Source organism: Pecten maximus, chromosome 1, assembly GCF_902652985.1.
Source record: "Pecten maximus chromosome 1, xPecMax1.1, whole genome shotgun sequence".
NCBI lineage: Eukaryota > Metazoa > Mollusca > Bivalvia > Pectinida > Pectinidae > Pecten > Pecten maximus.
This window is the reverse complement of record NC_047015.1, coordinates 19128102-19149746: the sequence shown is the minus strand read 5'-3', so window position 1 is coordinate 19149746 and position 21645 is coordinate 19128102. Positions and strand designations below refer to the sequence as shown.

General features: G+C 33.9%; 2 protein-coding genes across 2 annotated transcripts; one reads left to right on the top strand and one right to left on the bottom strand.

The window, feature by feature from the left end:
* Nucleotides 1-1771: 1771 nt before the first annotated feature.
* Nucleotides 1772-13698, bottom strand: LOC117332632 (protein FAM227B-like). The gene is made up of 15 exons (XM_033891652.1): nt 13547-13698; nt 12829-12993; nt 12109-12162; nt 11314-11387; nt 10932-10967; nt 9314-9427; nt 8621-8683; nt 8279-8419; nt 7208-7334; nt 6393-6500; nt 5645-6075; nt 3934-4091; nt 3417-3494; nt 2969-3116; nt 1772-1871 (listed from the first exon to the last, which is right to left on the bottom strand). Exons 1-15 carry the CDS (start codon nt 13665-13667, stop codon nt 1800-1802), a joined length of 1890 nt encoding a protein of 629 aa, XP_033747543.1. The 5' UTR covers nt 13668-13698; the 3' UTR covers nt 1772-1799.
* Nucleotides 13699-13747: 49 nt separating this feature from the next.
* Nucleotides 13748-20897, top strand: LOC117327093 (methionine-R-sulfoxide reductase B1-A-like). The gene is made up of 4 exons (XM_033883925.1): nt 13748-14090; nt 16330-16472; nt 17859-17976; nt 18194-20897. The coding sequence occupies exons 1-4, from the start codon at nt 14036-14038 to the stop codon at nt 18220-18222; spliced, it is 345 nt and encodes a 114-aa protein (XP_033739816.1). The 5' UTR covers nt 13748-14035; the 3' UTR covers nt 18223-20897.
* Nucleotides 20898-21645: the final 748 nt, after the last annotated feature.

Genomic DNA, 21645 nt, shown 5'->3' with positions numbered 1-21645 from the left:
ATGGTTAATTACACTGTCGGCATTAGTGTATGAAAAATTCTTTGGGAGTTTGGTGATACTGCAATCTTTAAAGAAAACTCGCAGCAATATAGGGCTTATTGCCTTTTGCATATTTGTGAGCAGTAAATGAATGGGTAAGTTCAGCAAGAAGCACAACTGAAGCATCTTTTTTAAAAGCTGCTACTATAGATTGCACTTCAGTGCCAGAAACTTTACTTTCAAATTGTTTTTACTTTCCAAAAATGGTGCTGTTAATCGTACAAGAAACACTAATCAAAAACAACTAGAGAATGCTGCAATAAGATAGAATAGTTGAACTCCAGTTAAACAATGATTGATGGTTGCCGAAAGTAGGATAATTGTAGAGGAAACTTGAGATAAATTAAGGGGGCATTATTTTTAGTCATAAATGGATGTAGTGAGATATAATGCCTGGATTTTGTCAAAGTATTATTGAATGTAATTTTCATTTGTTTTATCAGTCCATTAAACTGCCACTGTATGCCACAATAAATGACTAATTTGAAATTTGATGTCGGTTAATAATTGCATGAAAAAATGGATATTTTGTCCCATAAATTGATATTTAGTTGGTGCATGTCTGTAATCAGAATTGGAAGAATTACTTTTATCTGGCAATTTCTTAACCAAAAGACAGTCCATAAAGTGCATGGCTTTGGTGCAGCAAAGCTCATTTGCATACAAATCTGACAAGAGCTGCATATAGCATCAATACTTCAGTAAGGGTCGCTCTGACCTCTGCAGATACATACATATCGTTGTACACTAGTTTCCCATTCGCTATAGTCCTCAAATTTTCATTCCCTGGGGTGCTGAGGACCATGCAAGTCTTGGAGGTCCAAATGCCCTTCATAACGTGAATATATCTAATGTTACATACCAGGTATGGCATTCTCAATCACTGCTTATAGTCGTTTATTTCTGCAATTATCTTCATGCACGTGTTCTCAAATTAGAGACTGCTTCAAAACAAAACAAAAAAGTCAAAAATTGGGGTACCATTACCATAAATAGAATTTTTGCAGTAAGAGTTGACAGACTTTTTCCATATATCCATTAATACTCTTAAGCTTGCTATGGAAGCTTCCGGCTACAAGTAAATTACATGGTTCAACAGTAAATGAGAATTGCATTCACTGACAAAAGAGCCTTACAATAGATCACACTGGATTTTGTTGAAGGTAACTTACATAACAATGTGTTTGTAAAGTCCTAAATAAATTACATTGTTGTATTTCTGGAAAGGGACATTTTTATACAGGAAATGGAAGATCAGAAATAACGGAGTGGATCCATATCTTATATTGCTACAGAAACATAAACAAAGGTTAATACTGATTTGAATGCAAGATTCTTCACATTCTGATAATGTTGGTGAGTAATGCATGATAACTGCAGTAAAAAATAAAATTCCACAATAAGATTTTTACATTTATTAAATATATCACAGATACTTTGATAAAACATTGCATGTTCTTGCAGCCATAACTGAAGAATGTTCTTTATAACATGATTTTACAAAAACTTTACAAACCAGTAAATTTATTTCAGGATTCACATCTGATAATGTATTCAGTGTAAAAGTTCAGTCTGTAAAGCACTTCAGCACATATGATGCCTGTTAGATGAATGTTGTAGGATTAAACTGTTTGCTATGGAAACATTCTCATATTTCCCCATGGGAGTTTACAACAAGCAGGATCATTTACTGTGAACAGTCATGGTTGGCATTATGTGAGTTTCATGATTACTGTAACCTTGGCCTCCACATCATCACATCAATCCTGACAAGCCAGTAAGGCCGACTCGAGGGCAGCATCTGCACCAGCTGATACAGAGTCCTGGTCTTTCTGTAAATAAAGGGACTCTTGTAAGTACTGTGTTATTTGTAAAAGTAGACATAAAGACAGTACTGATATTGGCAATGTTTAGTGCTATACAACATTTGAGGATTGGACAGGCATCACATGATTTCCTACTCCTAATGTTTCTGACTAGCTATCTGCTTTTATACACCTGGGTTGCTCCCTACTGCGTAAATAGAGGTTACACAACGAGTGGTTGTTGGATATGGAATTTATTTCACACTAGTAAGTTATTTTTTAAAAGTTACAAAAGACACGAGCTTTAGCGAGTGTTTTTTGCAACTTTTAAAAAATAACTTATGAGTGTGAAATAAATTCCATATCCAACAATTTCGAGTCGTGTGACCTGTTTCTACCACAATAATATCTGCTTGAATCAAAGGGAAACATGGCCAAGTATAATTTTGCGTATGCAAATAAAGTGTACCGGTGACGTCCGGGACCCGGTGATGTGACGTCATTAGATTATTGATGACGTCAATAACAATTGCAGCTTGGGTCAAAGTTCAGCGTGTCAGCCAATCGAAATGCGTACAGAGTTTATACCACGTGTGGTATAAACAGATTGTTAATCAACGGCTGTAATGATTAACTGATGGTCTGAGAGTTGAATAACACGGGGTATTGTGGTAGAAACGTTTTTAAACGAACACCAAAATATCAACACTTACAAAGTTTCAAAAGCCTGAGGATGAAACTGACATACAATACTTGTAAGGACTGCAGATATCTCCCCTGGAAATCCTCTGCTTTAAAAACCTTTTTTATCATCATATCTCATGAATTGCTGGTTCATTGTCATAATACATTATATTTATACCTTTATTTGAATTAATTGAAGCATGGAAGAAAGAAGCTATTGAATTTCAAATTGAGACTCGATTAACAAAGATCACTGAATGGTGCCAACATCCCTCTTGAATCTCTTGTAAATTAGGTAGACAGCACCATCAGGAATGGTGGATAATAAATAGTCTTATTCTATTATCTTCTCACATTAGAATTGTAACATTCTGCAATCAACAAAAACCTTCATATCATGACATGAGGCCGTGCAGTACAAAATTACAATAAAACCTTACATTCTGCTCCAGGATGAGGAGTTCACAAAGACGTTTGACCTCCTTGGGTCTGGCCAATAATGAGGACTGTAGTTTTTGGTACTCCTGGTTCATCTCACGATGTTTCTTTGCGGACACCAGGCTTTCCCTCATATTCTTATCATAAAATCTGTTGGTTAAACATGAATGTACAACTAGAAAATACATGTTTATTTTTGATAATCTGGTTACTGAGTGAAGTCATCAACTTGGTATAGTTGTTAGCTATATTTATATGTCACTGCTAAAATGACTGGGGGGGGGGGGGGGGGGGGGGGGGGGGGGGTGTGTTGATGTTAAGGTAACTGCAGGGACTTGGCACAGATTTTTGATTTGTGGTTTGTACAGTGAGGCTGGCTTCAACCAAACAAAGAATTTAAAGAATATGAATGACCTTTTTTCAAATAAAGCAAAACTACGCAATACTTACCGGTCATATTCTTTTTCGATCTCTCGGACTCTTTTGAAGGAATCTTTAATGAGTTCTTTATAAGTAGGTGCATCAAGAGTAAACACAGTTAAGGAAATCAGCTATATCACCAATCACAAATCTTTGCATCTATATCTACCAGGGACTCCTGATATCTATACATTATATAGAGGTCTTATCTAATATATAATGCTTACCAAATACATTTTAAATGTAAATACTTATTCATTACACAGACATCATGCATAAGTAGCAAAAGTTATAGAATCAGACTAAATTTCAGGAAAGAAAATACCTGTTAAAAAAGGGCAATAAATTTCGCAAAAATTATCAAATCATAATGTCATTCAGTGCACACAATTCATTACACATGATTAAAAAGTCTACCAAGAATAAAAAATATCAGTTGAAAAATGTAGATCAGAAGTTAAGCCTAACAGGTAAATCATACAACACCATACCAAAACACATCATATACATACAGAATTTCAATTTTACATATATAATTAAAGGATATGAAGGTAGATTTTCCAGTTCAGTGCGACAGACACGTACCACCATACCGCCTTCCTGTGATATCCTCTTCATGCGCAGGAAGTGGGCCATCAGGGGACTCTGACCATGAATATTAAAAACAGACTTACGGAAGTCAGGTCCTCGGCAGGCAGGGTGAGACTAGAACAACAAATTGAAGATTTAATTGACCTTTGTTTACTGATAAAAATTAAGATAATTTTGGAAGTTAAAGTTAGATTTTCTGTTGAAAAATGATATATAATTGTTCAGCAATGCACATGTACATTCTTCAATGAAAAAAATGCACATTCCGATGAAACTTCAAGTACAAGTACAAAAGTCTTAATTTCTACAAATAGTTCTTTCAAGTAGCACACTTAAAAAAGATCTCACTTAAGTTGAAAAAAATTAGAAACAGATGAAAAACAAAACACAAATGTAAATTGCAGTACCTGCCAAAAGTATAGAGATAAGAATTAATTTTCTAGGAGTAAAGATATTTTGTAGATTATGTTCATGCAGATTTCCAATCTGATTGTTGTACCAGGTGGCCACTGGTGTTTATATATATTTTCAGGTCTGGCTCTTAGTTAATGGGGGAAACACTGACAAAGAGTCCTACTATACAGGTAATTTATTTTTCAAAGTCAACTTTTTGTTATACATGTAGTCTGTTATATTAATCTCAACCTTTAAATTCTAGTCTTGAAAGCAAACACTTCAGAAAAGAATACAAATTGAGTTTCATTTGCATATATATATATACACATATACATAAATATATACATTGTATCATGATAGGGAATTAGAACTGGGTTGAAAAAACTTGCACTTTTGGATCTGAAATTCCCAGGCATTCATATTTTGTATATATACGTGTAATAAACTGTATCATGTGCAAGATTGATTTTGAACCCAAATTATTGCAAATCAACCTTTGTGGTAATAACTCAAGCCGATCCCTAAGGCTATTGTTTCTAAACAAAGCTTTCAAAGTGCTGCATGAAGAAAATATTACTTTTTCGTTATTTTATAATTAATTTTCCATTGTTTGTACACAGAATGCAGCTTTCTGATTGGTTGAGTTTTTTTTTCATACCACTATGACGTCACAATTCAACAATTGACGTTGCGTATCGATTTGAGAAAAAGAATCCCATATAAAACCAGTAAAAATGTACATAAAACATGTTTTAGATTAGAAAATTATTTTCAAAAATTAATTATAAGCGTTGATGTCAATTATTTTTTAATTTCATAGGGGTATGAAAAATATTTTGTTTGCAAACTGTATGAATCTGTGTGAATGTTTTATTGTAAATTTTATTGCAATTCCCTATATTCCAAAAATATGGTTATAGTTTTTAGAATAGAATGTGATGCTTGTGTATCGGTAAAAGTTATGGTGCAGTTATAAGTCATCATCCAGCCTTGCTGTTAATACAATTTATGTACATTATTGTGTGCCCTCATGATGACAGTTTAGGAGTACACTTTAAACGATTGATAGAGAATAAAGACTAATTTTTAATGTGAACAAGAGTCTTAAAAAATAGTTTTAACAATTCAAACATGATCATGTTTTCTGTACCAATTCACAACATTACTGCACCCACTTGAAACATTTTAACAAACATGACAACTCTACAAGCTCAAGATAGCTTGAAGATTTACAGTTTGTCAGTTAACATACCTCTGTATAGAATTTGTCATCTGATGATTTCATTGCAGCTGCCTTTCGCCATGGCTACAGAGGCATTAGAGGTTTTGGTGTCCATTTTGTCATGTTCATCTTCAAGAGTTGTCTCCCTTATCGGCGTCAGAGCATCCATGAGCTTGCGAGGGTCTGGCTGCTTTTTACCCATTCCTCCTATCCTTTTGTTATCCACAACTTGATGCTCTGCTACAGTATCAATGATGGCTCCATCTTGTGATGAACCTGGTGACTGACTCCTAAACCTTGGAGTTAGTCCTGTAAGAGAACTCCTTTTCTTCACAGGTCCATGTTTTCTATTGCGGCCACCATAGCTTTGCATGGAGGACTTGGACACTGACTGATTGAGTGAGGTCATGGAGGTATACTGACTACCATTACTGGAGAAGATGGAGTCCAGGAAGTCAAAGTTGAGTGTGGCTGATGCCGCTAGAATGAAAGTGAGGGCAATGTATGTAATATGTTCAGTGTGAATTACCAATGATGCTAAATGTATTAATTGATAAACGAGCTATAATATTATGGTAAGTGAAAGTCTAACTCTGATTCCGCAACATAACAATAATAAAAAGAGATCAGATATAGAAAAGGGGAATAATTCGATGGAAATATCATAAAAATCAGAAATAATTTAATGCAGAGCTACATGTACATAAGATACTGATCATATATTTAAACTTTTATAAAAAAAATATGGTTGAGATCATAAAGAGAATAAAACAATAATAAACAATGCAGAAACTTACTTTTCTTCTTTTTCTGACTGTTGGCCATTTCTTCTCTGAGCTTTATATTTGGTGGCTCGAGTTTATCGAAATTCCACGTCATCCAAATCCGAGGTGATGGTTTGATACCTGTAAAATTTAAACGGTAAAGTTATCCTTGAGCAACAATTTATTTTAGGCAGACCAAAAGTAATATTTACATTGTATCTAAATCATCATGATTTATAATAAGGAAGTACAAGCTATAAAATTATCATAGCTACTAGCCTAGTACCCTCAATAAACAAAATATCATTAAAATAATTGTCACCATTTCCATGAAACCTGTTGAAGTGATATACAACCTTTATTTGGAAACACCATCAATCAAAGTCCTAAGATAAATAATTTCAACAAAATCAAGATCTATTATCATTGTCACTATCACAAAATATCTGCTTGTCCATAAGCTTTCTTGCACTGTATTTGACAGAATTATTTCAACACAAAAAAAATTATATTATTAACATTATAATTTATAAAGAAGGAAATAATGAGGATGAAAAATAAACTGTACATGTATAGGGAAAGATATTGTGTACTGTCCTGGAGTTAGGTATATAACATTAAAATTTGTTTAAAAAAAATCTTTTCTGCTTCATTTTTAAGACATCAAAGTTGGGGGGGGGGGGGGGGTGGAAACTCTGCTCAAATATGGAAGTTTTTTCCCCAATTGCAAATGATGCAATGGTACCTTTTACCGGTGTACTGCACAGCATTCTGTGAATGCCTAGATATTATATATCATACACAGGACCCGAATTCTACGGTAGGAGAAGAGTGAGATCACAGCTTACCAGCAATCCATTGATACACCAAGGCTACCAAATCCTCCTTAAACTGCTCCCCAAACTGTTTGTACGAATCTGGGAAGGAGTGGCAGTAGGCCGCATATATGGCTTGAGACAGCAGACTTGGGTAGTCCTGTAGAATCACAGTTATACACATTAATATAAACAAGTATCATATGGTCAACTCAGGAAGACTAATTAACTTAAGGTAACTTGGGTTAATCTTAAAAAAAGGGGATAACCAACCCAAATCAGTAAAAAACAAATTTAGATGGTAATTCGTGGTAACTGTGACTGTCTTTCAATGATTTTCAAATTCACAACATATATACAATTTATACATCAAAATACAATTAAACAGGATCAAAGCTCATAATTTTTTTTTCTGAATTTGTATGTGTCTTGGGGCTTGGTAATTACAACAGAAATATTTTACAAATGATCATTTAATGTCTATTTTAGACAATGGTGAAATTCTAGTCATAACTATCAGAGATGTTGAGTGCACAGAGATTTGTGGCCATTTAAACAACCCCAATCCCCAACCCCAGAGGGATGAAATCTTGATTTTATAAATCAAATATGATCCCCTCCACCTTGAAAACTCAGACAGCATTGATGTTACAATTGAAATTGTATTTTAAAGGTTTAGCACTAGTGACTCTTACTGCCCTTGTCCCTCAGTCTCCATGAGTTGTCAACCCTTCTTAAGTATATGTCTGATCATATAATTTTGTGAAATATTGGTAAAAATCGACCAGTAAGTTCAGAACCTTTCATGTTAAAAGGTTTGGTACTCTGTGGCTCATTTAAGTTACGTGGCCCTAATTGGGGTGAAAAGCATTTTGAGACCATATTTTGATCCCCACCAAAAGCTTTTGATTATATGGTACCAGCAAATCTAAGCTGTTTTCAGTGAAGTCAAAAATAAAACTATAATTATAATGGATGAGAGACTCAGGTTACTTATAATCAATATTTAACTTCAGTTACATAAATACAAAATTATACAATATCTTTTAGTTCTGCTATTAAGAAATACAGCTCTCACTATAGTCAATCTAGGTGTATACATACCTTGAAAAATACATCTCTGTGGAGTGGGTTCCTGACAAACAGTAAAAGCTTCACAAAATTGTGAGCTGTCCTATTAAAGAGCTTCACTTGAGAATTCTTACTTGACTGATACTTCTCAAGGAACAAGAACCAAAACATGTCCTGTTTAAAAATTAATACAAATAAATAAAGTCAATAATCAGTGATGGATTTTGTTTCATAGAGAATAAAATTCAAGAATATAATATCAAAAATCCAATCTATCACTGTAGATGCTGTGGCTTTACAAACTAAAACAGTTAAAACTTTATGCTTATTTTCTACACAATGATTATGTTCAATGTAAACAGCTTTTTTTCTTACCAGAAAAACTGCCTTCGATAATTCTGAGTAGTACCACAGCTCAAAGTCTGGGGCATATGATGGCTGGAACGAAAACCAACGTCAATGACATTTAGTATTCTGTTAAAACTTGTTATTGTTAACTTAATGAGCTGAAACTATTGGTATATTCTGTGATCTGTTAGTCGATAATGCATGATTTTTTTGTCATCTTATTCCAAATATGTCTTTGATAATGATTGTAAAAGTGTCTCTTTACACTATAGACCCCTTCAGACTTCATTCCATGTACACTTGCTGGCTATTGTTTACCACCATAGTATCCAAAATTTCTCCAAAAATATCTGCATGCACACCTGAATATGGTCCCTAACATTCATGTCAAGTTTCTTTGAAATTGACTCACAGTCACAGGTATAAGAGAAGTTGTCCACACACAATTTTTCTACATACAAATGAGGAACACCATGCTACAAACTTTTTGTATCAGCCTAGGTGGTCTAATGAAATATAGACCTACGTACAGGTAGTGAGCAGTACACTACTTTAAATTAAATTGCACATACATTTTCAATAAGATATAATTTACTTACATTAGGCTTTATGTATATACATATCTTGCACATCATCAAGTACCTTTAAGTTTACACACAGTACCATACCTTCTTCAAACCAACAATAGCCCTATAGCTACTTCCTCTATACCATACATACCTTTACATTGAGTTGTACATGTGCATCAGCAGCTTTCTTTAACATATCCTCAACAAGAATCTCGTCAGGAAGAACAGTCAGTTCTGTGTGGTCAAACCCAGGGTACTGGTGCAACTGTAACCGTGACATGCAGGTGTTAGATATTCATAATTTATATACCCTTTCTTTTCAAATCCCTGAACTAGAAAAAAATAGATGCCCCAACACTGCCTTGACTAAATAGAGCTAAACAAAAAGTACAAGTCGGGGTAAAAAAAAATACATAGCGGTTACACAACGAGTGATTGATGGATAAGAAATTTATTTCACACTAGTAAGTTATTTTTTAAAAGTTACAAAAGACACAAGCTTTAGCGAGTGTCTTTTGCAACTTTTAAAAAATAACTTACTCGTGTGAAATAAATTCGATATCCAACAATCACGAGTCATATGACCTGTTTCTACCACTATAATATTGGCTTGAATCAAAGGGAAACTTTGCCAAGTATAATTTTGCATATGCAAATAAAGTGTACCGGTGATGTCCGGGACTCGGTGATGTGACGTCATTGGATTATTGATGAAGTCAATAACAATTGCAGCTTGGGTCAAAGTTTGAATTCTTGACCAATCAAAAGACCGGAAGGTCATATACCACTAGTGGTATATAACATATCTTTATCCAACAGTCGGTACATTTATACAATGGCTTGAGAGTGGAATAACACAGCGTATTGTGGTAGAAATGTATATAGTATCTAGGTCACACTGACGTATGTCACTTGCTGTAACAGTTATACATGTATTAAAGATGATACAGCAATAACAAAATCTAACGTATCAAAATAATTAAATAAATGATCAATTGGTAGCCATTTTGCTTTTCTTATCAGTCTCAAATTTAGATTGCACAGTACAGAATTAAGAGTACCCAACAAAATTTAGGAAAACATGCAGGCTAGTAGTTTTGAGACAAAGTGATAAGATAATCCTAAATTTAACTTTCACAATCTAAGATGGCTACCTTACAGCCATTTTATTCTTTCAATTAATCTCTAAATGAAATATAACTATTAGTCTATGCAGTCCAAAGGGAACAGTTACACAGGGGATTTGAAAAATGTCTATAATCAACTAATTTTTGAGAAACAGTTACCTGGTACACAAAAATTAAACTGTCAAAATTTAAGAAAAGAATCTACATATGAATCAAATGTAACAGAACAAATGATTAATTAAATCTAATCACTGTCTCTTTTAGGCATTGAACTCAGACATCTGGCTGTAGTAGTGTTTGCTCAATCGATCAAGCTAAAGATAAGTTCTCTCTACTAGCTGAGAGGCATGTTGCAATACATGCCCTCCACTTGCCCCGAGGCCACTGAAAGTAGTATTAGTGACCTTCACCTAAAAACCCTGAAACTTGAACCTGTCCGAGATTTTATGATCCTTTTTCATTGTGTAAAGTTTTATCAAAATTCTTGAAGGAATGAAGCTGCTAGAGTGCTGACAATCTTTGGGGACTAATAATGAAAGTGAGATTGTGTAAGGACAAATGATGAAGCAAGATGACATGTACAATTCAACTTGTGAAGATGGCCTAAAGCAAAGTTGATGAAAGTGATCACATGTAACATACCTCTACAAATTTTGGTTTTCCAGAGTCCTTCTTCACCTGTAATAGAAAAAGAACAAATATCAGAGTCAAAAGCCAGAACATAAACTGTTATTGAAGAGCATCAGTTATCATCAATCAAAATCTACAAAAAGAACATGCATCATGTCATTAATTGAGTCAATGATCACAGGCAACAAAAGATTAGTTGTTATGGTAATGACAACATTAAAGGGAAGTCATCCTAATTTAACTTATTCTGTACGAAAAGTTTTATTATACTACTTCATTTTTAGTAAAATATACAACAAGAAATCCGGATGTGCTTGCAGACCTCTATATTCTTGGTAATAAATTTAATTGTGATTTCTGACACTGGTTTTCAAGGTAGAAGACGCAAGCTTACCACTGTTGTTTTACTGGGCTGCATGCTGACTTTGGATATGTGCTTCACTCTTTCACTTCTTCCAGGTAAGAAAGCTTGAGGAAAAATAGCATGTATTACTTAAAGTTATGCAAAACAAAATGTGATAATGTACAGCAGATTCTAAGCAGCAGTTGACAGAATATACCATAGTCAGGTTGGTGCATCCACTAATAACATTACATCAATTTCTTTTGATAAACAAAAATATTGTCATATCCTGTAATAAATAAAAGCTATTTCCTCTCTAACTGAAAATGTTAACTATGAGTTACTTATACATGTGGCATTTTTTCTCAATTATAACTCATTGCTCATTACTTGGATCGGAGTGAAATAACTTAATATAACTATAATACAGACTTGAAATCAAAGCCACATTTTATTGCAGTATTTGGGTGAAACTGAATCAACTTTCTTTAATATCTTACTATAACTATCTTGTCGTCATTTACTCCTTAATTGCAGAATCTCAATCCCCTGTTGGAACTTGGTGTAGATATACTTAATGTAGGAACAATGTGAGTACCAAGGTATACAATTATTAAAAACTTCATACATTGACAAGTTTACATATATGGCTTATCAGCAGTTATAACATCTTAGGTACAGTATTTTTTGAAGTGATTCTTAGGAGGCACGATCACTTTCCCATATCTAAGCCCTACTGTAAAGCTTGTGTTATTCTGTTCTGTCCATCTGGATAGATAATAGATGTGCAGTATAATAGACAGACAAATGGAATCTATAATACTCCTTCGTTATAGTTATACCTACTTTGTTTCATGGTAAAGTACCCAGCAAATTTATTCACTTCTCTGGTTTCCTTTTCTGAAAGGAAAGAGAAAACATGCAACACAAGTTTACATGAGGAAAAAAGGATTACCTTTATAAACTTTAATGTCCCAGTACATTTTTTTAGAATCTAATTTACATTTTCTCCAACATCTAACAAATAAAATTTAGCTTCCACTTCACTTTTTCAGATATTCTAATTGTCTTATAAAACTCTTAACTTTCCTTTATTACAGTCTTGGTTTGCTTCCTGATTTTATAGTTTCCAAGTTCACCATTTGTCACAAAATTAAATTTGTTTAAAAAAAAGACTGTCTCAACAAAAGTTGGTTAATATGCAAATCAATTATACTAAATTCAAAATGTTGGTGATTTATATAAGGAACACTCAATTAAACAACAAAGTTGTCATGCAAAATTGAGACAGTCTCAACTCTCCAAGGGAGTACTCAACCTGGTTAATACCATGTATATGTCTCGGGTAACTGTAAAGTTAAATTCCTGCAACATCAACATTTGATAGGTGGGATATTTTTCTATATCATAAAACAGCAAGCTAGGCCAACAAGGTTAGAGAATTACACAGTGAGAAACTAAGTTATGAAAGGTGCCTTTGTCACACAATAACGTCAGATAATAAATCTGTCGACCAGAGGCCTCTTATGTCACAGGTCAAATAGAATGTGGTGGATTTTCCCATACCTCTCCTCTGATATGTGTCTCGTCCCCGTGCACTGTTGATATGCTCATCCACATCATCAACATCAGAGGCCCGACTCTCAACAACAAGCTGTGTGTACTTCTGTAGTTTTCTATCAAGCTTACTTATCTTTTTATTTACTTTTTCTATAGAACCAATAAAAAAGGCTTTGCATCTGTTAAGGAAAAAAGTGTCATTTCGCAGTATATGAACTATCTTTTAGCACAAGAAATTACACTTATGTTGAAGAAACACATAGGCCTATGTTGACAAATACACTTAAGTTTATTTATACTATATGGGTCATGTTGAAACGAAACTTAACCTTAATCAGCTAATCTCACTTACATTTTTAAGCTAACGCGACTTTGTTTATCTATTCTTACATGTATACAAGATTGTTTATTGTCCAATCTACGGTTCACAAGGGGCGGCATATATATATATATATAACAATATTAGTTTTGCATGCAACGTAACGTTAACAAATTAGATCTAAACGAACAGGCACAAATACAATATATATACATTGGGATGTGGTATATTTCATGTCATTTCATTTGTGTTTTTCTTAGACAGCGCAGTTATCCCCGTTATTTATACAACGTTAGTCAATACCGTAGTCAGCTCAGTTTTCAAATTACTGATAAATCTTAGCAACCGCTATTTATGTAAATTAACCTTCAAAAGATGTACGATTGAATTGCTATCTAAGGATACGTGAACGTGCACGCTGCCTGGCTTCCAAGAATTTCTTCTGTTTTTCTATTTCATCCCTTTTCAAGTCGGAATTTTCGTCGAATATCTCCATAGGAGAATCCACTCGACTCCTTCTCGCCATTTTGTTTGCGCATTTTTCGGTGTCAAAATTCAGCTTGAAAAATATTATTATTATTTTCCTCCAAATAAAAACACTGTAATGACGCAGATGACTATGGTTACCGGACGTGCCTAATAAAGAAAGTGGATGACGGATTAAATTACCGTATTAATCTTTAATATGGAGAAGTAAACAGAGAGAGAAAATAACGGAATATCAATCATGTGAAATGAACATTTATTCAATTTGAAAATATAAGAATCTTAGGTATGTGCGCAAGATAATACGAAAGGATTTGAGCGCACAAAACTTGCGCCTTCTTGTCGCTGTCACCTCAGTGCCTCCTTAGGAAGAGCACACAACTCGTTGTATAACCCACACCGCCCGTCATGTCGTTTTGCGGTTGGTTCAGTGGCGAACATTACAGAGATCACTTCGAGAAAGGTTTGTTGATACATAAGAATGTAATATATTGTAGCCAGATTGTCGATTTATTAATTTAGACTGGTAAGTACATATACAGGATGTCAACATGACCCAATAAACTAGCGGAGAATAACTGTAAACTGGGTCATTATCTAGAGCATCCTGGTAGACTACTTTATGTACCCAAATTTTCGGTGATGGAAAGTTAAAAAGTGTTGATAGACAACTTGGTATGATTTGGAATTTAACCCCTCTAAATGTACTACTATCCACCTATCTAAGAAAAAGGAAAACACCAATATTCACACATAACACTCTTAAGGCCAAAAAAAAATATGTGTGTTTATGGTTTCCGACCGACCCTACATTTTGACCGCCTACTCAAAGCTATTTTTTAATTTTTTTTTTACTGAATACTTTCGGTTCCAAATTAGAGCTACCTGTAATCAAGCAAGAATTCTACCCAAACCCAGGAATTCCCCATGGTTTAAGGTTAATAATACATTCAATTGTATGGAATCGATGGTACCACTATCAGTTGGGATAGATGTTTTACAATTAAAGAAAAGCCCAAAGGAGTGAATGTTAGGAAAAAACACATTTACATGGTTCAACTCTCATAGCATGATTAACATCTCATTTTGCTGCAACTATATGTATTCTGATTGACTAATTCTCAACTTTTAACCCTAAACACATATATAATTGTTTTGGCCTAACCATATATATAATTGTTTTGGCCTAACCAACAACTAGTTAACACCTCTAAAAGTAAATACTTTTAGATTAACACTACATGAAAACTTAGACTGGGGGGAACACATCAACTCAATCACAGCAAAAGCAAATCTAGGACACTTGGGCTTTCTCGGACGTAATATGAAGTTATACTCTAAAACAGTCAAATCATTACAAACACCACATTGGTACGACCACAATTAGACTATCAGACACATGCCAGCTGGGATCCACACAAACAAGTATACAAACACCAACTTAAACAAATCCAACGCAAAGCAGCTCACTATATCTTCAACAGTTACGTATACACTGACAGGCACCAGGCACCGTCAACAACATGTTAAAGTCATTGAACTTGGATTCTCTAGAAATCAGATGCACGATAGCTCGTCTAACACTCTAGTACAAAATAAAACACTCCCACATGTCTATTCCCACAGAACATATTTTGACACAATCTAACTAAGAACACAAGGGTCACATCAATTCAAACAAATACAATCACATACAGACCTTTAAATACACATTCTTTCCATGCAGCATCATTAGCTGGAATAATCTACCCAATGACATAGTCACTAGCATTAACATTCTATGATCTCTCCTCTTTCAAAACCAGACTAGTTAAACAGGTTTGCCAACCTCCATAATTCATAACAACCATCCTCTTCTTTTAAATTGTACATGTTGACGTTTTTATATAAAAAAAATCCCCACCAAAAAAAAGAAATGTTGATATATATATATATATTATATACTTTTTCTGCACATGCGCCCAGGAGGGATGTTACACACTCTTTTCTATGAGTCTATTCTCTAAATGGAAGAAGAAGACCATTTGTCGGGAAGAAAGCTATGTCACAAACAATAGCTAAATTTATATAGGAAAAATACCACAGAACTCGCTAGGCCTACTTCCTGGTAGTAGTGGGACTGCTAATAATGACTGTGACTTACAGTATCATTATTATTTCACCTGCAGACCTTCAAATTTCTAGTAGATTATATGGAAGATTACATGGAGTGCATGGGGATGGAAAAAAAAAGAAAGGAAATAAAAATTAAAAAAATAAACCAGTTCACCAGAATGAAAGAAAAAGGACAAAAAGGCATGAGGAAAGCAACATTTTTATTAACTTCCAGGATTTACAGGAATGGTAGAACAGGCATAGAATTATATGATAATACGTTTTCACTCCCAGGATCGAACTCATGACCTCAGTTACCACTGACTCTGATCAAACACAGGTCATACACTTACAATAAGAATATTATACTGTAAACAGAAGTTCCAGCCCATTTATACATGTATGCTAAAATAAATGTAATATGTACATGTATTTATATGTATACTTTCTTATTGTGACATTTGCCTGTGGATGAAGATGCAGGGGGAAACGCATGAAGCTAGAAAAAAATGTTTTTAAATGATATTATGTGTATCTAAAATCTTCTACAAGAAATCATTTTGATATTCAAACATAAAACCATTTAAAAATCCTCATTTGCATTCCAGGAGTGTATTCATGTAAGAAGTGTGGAAATGAACTGTTTCATAGTTCACAGAAGTATGAGCACTCATCACCTTGGCCAGCCTTTAACAAACTAATCAACCCTGACTCTGTGAGCAGGTCACCCGAATCAAAGACAGCCATCAAGGTGAATAATGAGAAATTAAGAAATAATTATGCTTTGTTGTAAATTATATCTGATGAAAAAATAGTGTATCTGCAAATATCCATCATTGAATATATCGGTTCCTATTTTAGTCAATTAAGTTTGAAAATAAGGGGACATAACCCAATGAATTATCTTGTGATTTTGACATTAGTTATCAACAATTCATAAACTGGTAGAAAAAATCATCATAATACATCACATTTGTTCAGATTGTTCTTGAATTTTCTTCAATCAGGAATTGAAACTTGCTACAAATTGGTAATGAATGATAAATTTATCACATGAAGATTTTAAAGTATTTTCATCAAATATCTCCATAGAGAATATTTAAGATTGTTTTGATATTTTTGTCCTCTTAAGTATAAGTGGCATATATAACAACTTAACTTTGTAGTATTATGATGGTGACATATAAAACAGTTGCCATCATTACATTCAAGAGCCATAACAACATGCCACATTGAAGAGTCATATTAACATTTCTTTCCACCTGCCTGAGACACTGGAATATCTCTATGTGTTACCTAAGTGTATGTAATCCCAATGTGATTCCCACATGTATGTTATCTCCAGGTGATCCCCACATGTATGTAATCCCAATGTAATCCCCACATATATGTAATCCCAATGTGATCCCCACATGTATGTAATCCCAATGTGATCCCCACATGTATGTAATCCCAATGTGATCCCCACATGTATGTAATCCCAATGTAATCCCCACATGTATGTAATCTCCATGTGATCCCCACATATATGTAATCCCCACATATATGTAATCCCTATGTGATCCCCACATGTATGTAATTCCCACATGTATGTAATCCCCACATGTATGTAATCCCAATGTAATCCCCACATGTATGTAATCCCAATGTGATTCCCACATGTATATAATCCGCACATGTATGTAATCCCCACATGTATGTAATCCCCACATGTATGTAATCCCCACATATATGTAATCCCCACATGTATGTAATCCCAATGTGATTCCCACATGTATGTAATCCCAATGTAATCCCCACATGTATGTAATCTCTGTGTCATCTCCCCACATGTTTGATATCTCCAAATGCTCCCCACCATTGTATCTCCATGTGATCCATATGCTTATGAAATCTGTGTGTGATTCCTTTGTCACATGAATGAAATCTGCATGTAGTAATAATCACCATATTATAAGAAATTTATATGGTTTGTGATCATCATGTGATAGAAAGCCCCATATGTTTAAGTGATAGTTGACTTGATGCAGTTATTAAGTTAAAAGTTCTTGTGTTTCTTATATGAATTTAATTGATTATCAAGTCAGTCAAATTATGTCAATCACCAGCTTTCAATAAATTGTATTTTACACCTTAGATCCACTGTGGGCAGTGTGGAAACGGATTGGGCCATGAGTTCCTCGGTGATGGACCCAAGAAAGGCACGAATCGATACTGAATATTCAGTGACTCATTGGAGTTTGTAACCAATGAGAGTAAGTTTACTTATTTATGTACTTCTGTTACTGGTAAATAAACAATATTGTTTTTGTATATTAACCATGCCTGTTCTTTTGTTTGACACTGGTTATATGACAGTTGTTTAGACTTTTTACGTTATATGTAAACAGTGGTATTCACTGTGTTACGTCTAGAAACCTGGGTTATGTTTGTACCACTTGTAAGCTAAATTATTCCTGTTTTTAATTACAGACCGTAAAAAGCCTACCGTAGAGAGCTGATCTCGTCCCAAGTCCAGGTATTAGATGTTCAATCCAGCCAGAAACACACTCCGTTACAAAAGTTCCTTCGAAATTCTACTTCAAACCTTTTAGCAATGCTATGGATTAAAATAAATGGATTCTGTTAATGTCTTAATGTTAGGTAATTTCCAATATATAATAGCCTTGATGAAATTGGCATATTTGTGTACCAATGAAATCGTTACAAAGTAAAGTTTGAATTTAGTATTTCTGATACCTGACTTGATCAGTTAAACAAAATAACACATACTTAGGATTCTCTGATTAACACTGGATTGTGATGATATGAGAATAGTATAGAGTTTCTTTGATGTGGATCAGTTTTTACTGGGCATACATCAGATTTTACAGACTTCTATAACAGTTACTGTTACAAGAGTATTTATTGTTAGAGCTTCTATGTAAGCTGTTTCTGGCTGTTTTGACATGATGGCCTGAGGAGATCTGTGATAATGACGAGGACACTTTTGGAACTGATGCTGACAGGATGAAGCTGTCTGGAACAAGCCTTTCCAGGAAAACCTGACAGTGGAGATACGTCTAGTCAGTTCTCACTGGTGCTCAGCGACAATATAGCAGATCTAACACACCATTCCCATAGTGACTGTGTCCATAACAGCCAAGCCCAAACAGGAGTAAATGATATTAGGGTTTCAGGGAAAGTCAACTCGTACATTGGATATATTCTAGTGTATTATTCATCACACACATCAATAAACCTGGACCCTGTTCCTCAATATAATTCAGGAACTTATGAAATATAAAATTAATATTACATTATTTTTGAAAAGTCTAAAATTGACTTGTGATTATCATAATTCATTGTAAGGGAATTTGTTGTTTATACTAACCAAGCATTCATGGACAGGGTTTGGGTATCATACTATTCCAGGTACTATTTACAGGAGATCGTATAAACCAGTCTTTCATTACTAAAGAGGCTTTCAGCTACTGTTGTGTTACATCTGTGATAAAGCATTTTGCCAATGCCTCACCACAGCCATGTATGTCAATAGTTCTATCATATCGATAGATGAGGCTAGCGCCTGTAGTATAGGAATGTTATGTGATGTCTACATATCTACTGTATACATACTTGGAGAAATTGATGGTCTTTAATTAACACTTACAGTAGGATGTGTCATCCACTACATACCTTGATGTTTGAATAGCACTTTGATGCTTTCATGTTTAAACATAATTAAATATGCAATGTATCCTGTGTATTTTTGATAGCAAGCACACCATTAGACATGCAGGCATTGATACGTTGATATGTGGTCAGTGACGAAAGTATCACTTTTTTGGTGAAGTATATGCAAGCATTAGCTACATTATGTGTATAGAGTCAAAAGCTTTCAAATTTAACGCATATCATGTGTAATATTACATATTGAGTACAATATACAATGTATAATCAAATATGGCAATATTAGCCTGGTCTTTAGATTAAGTCTTGCCAACTTATTGTCACTGTTATTGTGTAGCTTTTTAGTTGTTGGTACATATCGTGGTTGGTATTATCTAGTTTTTAGTTACACTGACTATCTATACAGAAATGGACAGTCACTATTCCTACAAAGAAACCTTCAGTCTCAGGTTACAACATTTTATATAGACAACTCATCCTGTCTGTTCTTATTGTTTTGTTTTGACCTTTATTGAATGTGATTTTATCCATTTATGTAAGCACACCTTATCTGTAACTTTGGCTGATGTACAAATTCTCCATTGTTATCACCACTGGTTTAGAGAAGTGGAAGACACATGTTAATTTTACACAGCTATGGGTTTTTGTTGTATTATATACACAATAACATTTCTCTAAGACAACTTTTAGATAATACTGGCAGCACAGATGTCGAGTACAGTTGGTTACACAATTAAGTTTCAAAAGTCTCCAGAATTCAGTATAGAACATTTAAAGAGGTAATAACACAGAGTCATGTTTATATCCATTATTCCACATTATGGAATTATGAAAACTTTTTTTATAAAGAATCCAAATTATTTTCATGCAAATTGATTTAATCATATTATATAGAACTTCTAGTCCTTGTTTAACTAATTATGAAATACTAAAAGATTTATTGAACAAGTTCTGCTATTAGGCCTACTATTGAGATTTATGAAACCTAAATTCTCTGTATATGGTAGTCATGACATTATGATAAATCTATGAAATATCAGGTCATCAGCATTGATTGTCAGGTACATATCATTAGTCTTGTCCACATGGACAAATTACCAAACCATGGTCCATATTATATGTATCGTACATATATTAGAACGAATATTCATACCCTGCCTACACTGCTCTCTGTCAAAAAATTGTCCGTCTGTCGTCCAGAGCTACGTTATCGCAGCTAACATATATGAGCCGTGGGTTGGGAATCGATACCAAGTTCTTGTGGGCCTGTTACACAGGTAAGAGGGGACTAGTCTATCCTCTATATTGTGATGAGTACACGATCCCAATTGAGCTGTGCAATATACAGATTCTTCATTTGGAAAAGTTTATTTAAAAAAAAATAACTTCTACAGAATTTTCCATCAAGAAAAATAGCTTTCTACAGAATCATATAAAGAAATAATTCCCCAAAATACCATTTTTTTTGATAATTTTTAATTCATATTAAAGTATTAAGTCAGACCTTTTATACGCATTGCATGTCATGTTAGAAGAGAAAAGTAATACGTATTTATTACATTTTTACCAGTGAAATATCAAAAATTATTCATTCTATAAAAGTGATATTTTCATCATATTTATCACTAGTGAAAAATATCACTTTTGCTGATTTGACCAATCAAATTGATGATTAGAAAATACCAAAATAATTGACCAATCAGAAAGCCAGACATATATCTCAGCACCTGGACAGGGGGAACTACATTTTTTGTTTACAAATTATCGCTGTAGGCCTAGTTAGCATACTGGGTAGGTTTTTCGTTGATAAAAAATGTAATAAACAGAATATCTAACAGTGTCTTCAGTAATACCAAATATATTTCACTCGTGTGGCTAATATTTAGATATTTTTCACTCGTGCTGCACGAGTGAAAAATATCTAAATATTAGCCACACGAGTGAAATATATTTGGTATTACTGAAAACACTGTTAGATATCCTCTATATATTTTGTGTTGTCTAAACGGACAGGTTCTACTGTTGATATATACATGTACATGTACTTCTTATAATCAAGAAACGTTTTTGGTAATTACATACAATATGTATAGATGTTATTTGACAATGATTTTCTTTTTATTGTGCCATGTGTTCTGTGTTTTCCTATTTATTTCATTTTAATATTATAACCTCATTTGTGTCTCATGACTGTTATTATATGGAAAGTTGAATCAAACTAAATTTAGCAATATTTATGATGTGTCTGCATT